This window comes from Triticum aestivum, chromosome 4D (genome assembly GCF_018294505.1).
Source record: "Triticum aestivum cultivar Chinese Spring chromosome 4D, IWGSC CS RefSeq v2.1, whole genome shotgun sequence".
In the NCBI taxonomy this organism is placed as follows: Eukaryota; Viridiplantae; Streptophyta; class Magnoliopsida; order Poales; family Poaceae; genus Triticum; species Triticum aestivum.
In genome coordinates, this window is record NC_057805.1 from 40,563,413 (window position 1) to 40,569,653 (window position 6,241).

At 51.5% G+C, this 6,241-nt stretch overlaps 1 protein-coding gene across 1 annotated transcript; it reads right to left on the minus strand.

The window, feature by feature from the left end:
* Window positions 1-330: 330 nt before the first annotated feature.
* On the minus strand, window positions 331-2,279 carry LOC123099535 (putative pentatricopeptide repeat-containing protein At3g28640). The gene has a single exon (XM_044521677.1). It carries the CDS (start codon window positions 2,195-2,197, stop codon window positions 671-673), a length of 1,527 nt encoding a protein of 508 aa, XP_044377612.1. The 5' UTR covers window positions 2,198-2,279; the 3' UTR covers window positions 331-670.
* Window positions 2,280-6,241: the final 3,962 nt, after the last annotated feature.

Sequence of the window (6,241 nt, forward strand, 5' to 3'; positions counted from 1 at the left end):
TATATTTTTCCTCTTGATGGTATGGATTGCACACCTTCAAGTCTGCAACATATTCTAGCATTAGAAATGGATGACTCTGATCTAAACATCCAAGCAACCTGTAGGTGAAGATAGATTCTACTGACAGGTAATTAACCATAATGGAATTAAAAATGACAGGTAATTGGGTTACCTAACTAAGTAGCATATGATCCAATCAGTGGGCGAAGCAAATCCTTAATTACGCTGTTCAGGAAATACAGGGCGGGTTAAAGGTGCACCAATATAAGAACCGAAAGTCAAATAGTAATTGTAACCCTAATGATACCAGAAGAACAATCCTACAAAAGATAATATAATACAATGAGCTTTGCATTTGATTATGGCCATATGGCTGAAGATTTTAAGGCCAAAAAAATCTCCAAAAAATCAACAATACAGAATCTCTCAGGGAAGTGAAAACTTTAGTATGATCAAGAGGTCGAGCAGTGCTGGCGAACCATTCCATCATATATCAAGAGGACGCACTCAAAATTTGAAGAAAATTGGAAGGAAAAAGGAAAAACTCAGAAACAAAATATACTTTGTGTTTGGTGCTGAATACTGTCCCGTTGTTTCCTGAGTATCATATTCCTTGGCAATAATAAATGAATATATATCGGTTGCTGCTCCGTGCTCACTGCTTAACTTGTTAGTCTGTTACATGGTTTTCAAATTTCCTTTTATTGCTACAAGGGCGCAACGAAAAGGTTGTTTCTTCTTCTTCGTCCTCCTCGTCTGACTTCAGCCCCATCTGGTCAGCGAGCAGCCCAAGCAAGTCCCATATCTCGAACCGCCGCGGATGCGCCTGGTCGTCAGCGACGAACGAGCTTAGCTCGCCGTCGACCTCCACCGCGCTATACGCTGGAACCTTCTTGAGCCCCCGGCTGCCGATCAGCTTTCGCACCCTCCGCGCGTCATCCTTGCGGTTGGCGTCAAGATAAATGTTGGACAGCTGGACGTACACGCCCTCGTCGGCGCCCACGCCTAGCTTCTCGAGCTCCTTGGCCGCCACCTCAGCCAACTTGACGTTGCCGTACATCCGGCAGCCTGCTAGGAGAGAGCCCCACACCGATGCAAGCGGGGTCATCGGCATTGTCCCGATCAGACCCACCGCGTCCTCCAGCCGCCCGACTCGGCACAGCATGTCGACCGTGCAGCTGTAGTGCTCGTGCCCCGGGGTGACGCCGTACCGCCGCCGCATCTCCTTGAGAAGTCTGAGCCCGTCTTCAACCTTTCCAGCGTGTGCGCAGGCGGACAGCGCCCCGAGCACCGCCACGCCATCCGGGCGCACCCCGTCCTCGCCTGCCATCCTCTCCAAGCACGCCACTGCCTCCCTCGCCATGCCGTGCACCGCGAACGCTCCAACCATTGTGCCCCAGACGTACTCATTCCGCTCCGGCATTCCCTCGAACACCCTCACGGCCTCCTGCAGGCACCCGCATTTGGCGTACATGCTTACCAGCGCCGACCCGACGAAAGCGTCCGCGAGCAGCCCAGGCGCGTTGCTCTCCACGTACCGGTGCACCCACTCCCCGCACTCCAGCGCACCGGACTGGGCGCACGCCGCGACCGCCGTCGTGAGCACGACGGCGTCCGGCGCCACCCCGTCCACGAACATGGCCCTGAACAGCGCCAGCCCCTCGGCGGCCATCCCGGCGCGCGCGTACGCCCCGATGACCAGGTCGTAGTGGATGGCCTCCCGCCGCGGCAACTCGTCGAACACCCTCCGCGCGTCGTCCGGGCGGGGCGCGTGGAGCTGGAGCAGCGCGGTGGTGACGTAGTGGTCGGAGGGGAAGAGGGCGTTCTTGACGAGGAGCGCGTGGAGCTGCGGGCCTGGGGGCGGGGCGACGGGGGCCGCGGCGGCGGCGGAGAGGGCGAAGGGGAAGGAGAGGTGGTCGGGGCCGGGGAGCGGCGAGGCGGGGGAGAGCATGAGGAGGAGGAGGCGGAGGGCGAGGAGCGGGTGGGCCTGGGAGGAGGCGCCGCGGGCGAGGACGCGGAGGAGCGAGTTGAGCGCGACGAGGGAGAGCTCCGGGTGGCGCGGGGAGAGGCCGGCGGTGGTGAGGAGGGCCTGGACGGGGAGGAGCGGCGCCGCCGGCGAGGCGGCGGACGGCCGGAAGCGGGAGGAGAGGAGCGAGTGGCAGAAGGCGAAGGTTGCCTTGGGGATGTACGGGCGCATCGCATGCTGGTTTGGTCTGGCCGGGGAAGCAGTCGGCGGGAATGGGAGAGACCTCTCTGTTCTTGAAGAGGGCCGAGTTGCTGGCCCTGTACCCCCTCTCTGCCTTTGAAAAAGAGAACCTTGTAATTTTGGTTTAAGTCAAACGGTGCAAAGTTTAATTAGAGCATTTACCGCCCGTCGTCTCAAACCTGTCTCAAACGTCCGGGCGGACGGCCCGGTCACTGAGCAGTAGCGAAAGTTTGACCCAGACGGACGCCTTAAACGAGTCTCAAATGTCGGGCTGACCGGCACCCCTCATACCCACCCGACCCCATATATATTTCTTCCCATTCGCTTGCCGAACCAAACCCTAACCACTTCACTCCACTCCCTTACACTCCTCTCCGTCACACAAGCTCCCGTCCGGCAAGCTCCGGCCTTCTCCGACATGACGGGCAGCCGATTCGAGTCCTCCACCTCATTTTTTAGATCAGGCGACCCTGAGCTCATCCCACGCGGCCCCGAGGAGGAGATGGCCATTCGGCTTGCGCGTCGCCGCTCCCGGGAGGATGCTATGTGAGGCAGCGCTCGGACTCCTTCCATTAGGAATCCATTGCGTCCACCCAAATGGTGCATGGATCTGGCACTAGTTGTGCCGTCACTGCCTCACCGGAGGCCGTGCGGTCCAACTGATGTCCGAATGCGGTGGAGGACGTGCAACCCCTCCGTTGGCGATGCGAGGCCATGGACGCACCATGGGAGTCCATCGACTCAGACATGGCACGACATGCCCGGCGTGCGAGGTAGCGGGCGAGGGGGACTGCGGCTGCCCTCGCGGCGGTGGACATCGCGAGGCGGAGTCGCATTCTCCGGCGTCCTTTATGGTGCACCAGTCTAGGCGCCGCAACCGCGTCGTGATGGATGTCGCCGGCTCGTCCCAAGACGAATCCATCATCGATCTGAAGTCCACCGGCACCGTTTGGGTTCCGGGCTCCGACGAGGAAGAGTATGGCATGGGAGATGGCGGCAACTTGAGTCCCGTGAGCCGGCTCGTGTCTCCTGCCCTACTCTACCTTGCTGGCGACCGGACCAACACTCTGGGGAGGCCAGCTTGCCGCCGGACATGGGCACGGCGGAACCGGACGAGCTCCGCTTAAAGATCGGTTTATGTTGCATGTAATACTATGGATTTGAGGTTTCTAATTCGAGGATGTAGAATCAAATATTTGAGGCGTGACCAGTCACTATCCGCGGACGCATTGAGGGGTCGAATTTGTCAAGTCTGGTTGTAGATGCTCTTAAACTTCGGATGAAAATCATGAACAATTAAATACAAAATTAACGGACATAATATATAAATAATTTTGTTATGTATCTAATGAGATTAATTTGATGTTGTAGTTTTTGATATTTTCTACAAACTTGATCAAACTTTACACCATTTGAATTCAGACAAAATTTATAAGGCTTATTTTTCATCAGATGTCATTCGATAGTCACGTGTCTTCATTTTCTAGTGTCAATCGATATACCCCTCCGTTTTTTGCTCTGCATGTCACATCTCGGTAGGACAAATCGTCGACCCAAAATTGCTTTATTAATATGTATTTTATGTGACATAAAATTGATGTCATTGGATTTGTATCATGAATATTACATATTAATAGTGTAACTATTTATCAAAGGCTTGTCCTAACAAGACCCACAATTGCCCCACGATTCGCTCGCACGGTCCCCCTGCAGCAACAACAGCTACCATCGTGCATTGGAGTTGGGGTGGGTGGGTGGGGTGAGAGAGAGAGAGGTGGGAGGTGGGTGGGGTGAGAGAGAGAGAGGTGGGAGGTGGTGAAGGAAATATGCCCTAGAGGCAATAATAAAGTTGTTATTTTATATTTCCTTATATCATGATAAATGTTTATTATTCATGCTAGAATTGTATTAACCAGAAACTTGATACATGTGTGGATACATAGACAAAACACTGTGTCCCTAGTAAACCTCTACTAGACTAGCTCGTTAATCAAAGATGGCTAAGTTTCCTAACCATAAACATGTGTTGTCATTTGATGAACGGGATCACATCATTAGGAGAATGATGTGATGGACAAGACCCATCCGTTAGCTTAGCATGTTGATCGTTCAGTTTTATTGCTATTTCTTTCTTCATGTCATATACATATTCCTTTGACTCTGAGATTACGCAACTCCCGGATACCGGAGGAATACCTTGTGTGCTATCAAACGTCACAACGTAACTGGGTGATTATAAATATGCTCTACAGGTATATCCAAAGGTGTTTGTTGGGTTGGCATAGATCGAGATTAGGATTTGTCACTCCGAGTATCGGAGAGGTATCTCTAGGCCCTCTCGGTAATGCACATCATGATAAGCCTTGCAAGCAATGTGACTAATGAGTTAGTTGCGGGTTGATGCATTAAGAAACGAGTAAAGAGACTTGCCGGTAACGAGATTGAATTAGGTATGAAGATACCGACGATCGAATCTCGGGCAAGTAACATACCGATGACAAAGGGAATAACGTATGTTGTCATTACGGTTTGACCGATAAAGATCTTCGTAGAATATGTAGGAACCAATATGAGCATCCAGATTCCGCTATTGGTTATTGATCGGAGAGGTGTCTTGGTCATGTCTACATAGTTCTCGAACCCGTAGGGTCCGCACGCTTAACGTTCGATGAAGATTTTGTATTATATGAGTTATGTGATTTGGTGACTGTCGTGGTTTTGTCACGGCAGATGTCCTAGAGAAAGGACTTAGTCGTGGAGCCATCGCTACGGGTTGGCTTAAAGGGGTTAAAGAGGACAAGGGACGCAAGAGAGTTTTTATACTAGTTCGGCCCCTTACGATGAAGGTAAAAGCCTACGTCTAGTTGTGATGGAATTGATGGGGTTTCGATGATCAGGGAGCGAATACGCTTTGCCTGAGTCTTGAGTTGTTGTCCGTTGTCCTTGAACCGCCGCCGAGTCGTCCCCTTATATACATGGGTTGACGCCCGCCGGTTTACAAAATCCCGAGGCCGCTCATAATCGTGTCCGGCTCGGTCTCTTCTACTTCTATCTTACAACACAAGTTTACATATCAATGCCGGTTTATGTCTACATGCCTTAAATCGGCTTTGGGCCCTGGGCCTCCATAAAGCGTCACCGTCTGTCTTCATGGACTTCAGATACAGATGACTACTTATGGGGTTAACCCGACCTCTCCTGGCTGGTTTACGCCCAGTGGTAATATCCCCAACATTAGGCCCCAGATTGATTTGAACTGGTTCACGTCAATCCTCAATACTTAAGAAATTTTCTTCTTCAACATCTTCACATGTTCTTGTAAACCGCCGTGACATCATCTTCTAGGATCATGGTAAACCGCCACGACGTCACCTGTTATTTAAAACTGTGGATAATCCACCTTCATTAACGAGCCTCCGACAATCGAGGCAACAGAGCTGTCACATATCCCATTTTTCGGGCTCCTCGATTCTCGCACCTGCCAATTATCCATTCACCTTATAAATAAGGCCGAGGTGTTCTTTTCACTTTTCCCCCCTCGTGCCTCTTCGCATTGTCTTCTTCCTCGCGCCGACCAACCCTTCGAGCTCCGCTGCCGCCGTCGATCTTCGCATCTGCCTCAACAACGGCCGCTGCATCAGCCTGATTGCACTAGAGAAACGCGGCGATCCTCCACTGCTTCCTCATCACCAGTAAGTTCCTCTTCTCCTCACTCTAGATCCGCCATTAGGGTTCAGTGTTCATCAGAGTTCTTCGAAGTTCTTGGAGCTATTCTTCCCTGTTCCTCTTTAGTAACACCAATGGCTAGTTAGATCTGATATTTTCTAGTACCCTTGTAGTTTAAACTCCTTTTTCCTCCTTAGGGCATCTGCTTTGTATCAAACTCATCTGAACTTTGCTGAACTGTTCGAACACTTGAAATTATGTCAGAACATATTTTGATTTTCCAACGCACAGCAGATCTGAAATTACTATGCCAAGCTGTGAAACTTGTTTTTCTTTCACTTATGCCTCTTAGATCTGTACCTTCAATAC

What these genes read in the sequence shown, in the direction of transcription:
- LOC123099535 (XM_044521677.1), bottom strand. Translation starts at nt 2,197, where the DNA reads ATGCGCCCGTACATCCCCAAGGCAACCTTCGCCTTCTGCCACTCGCTC.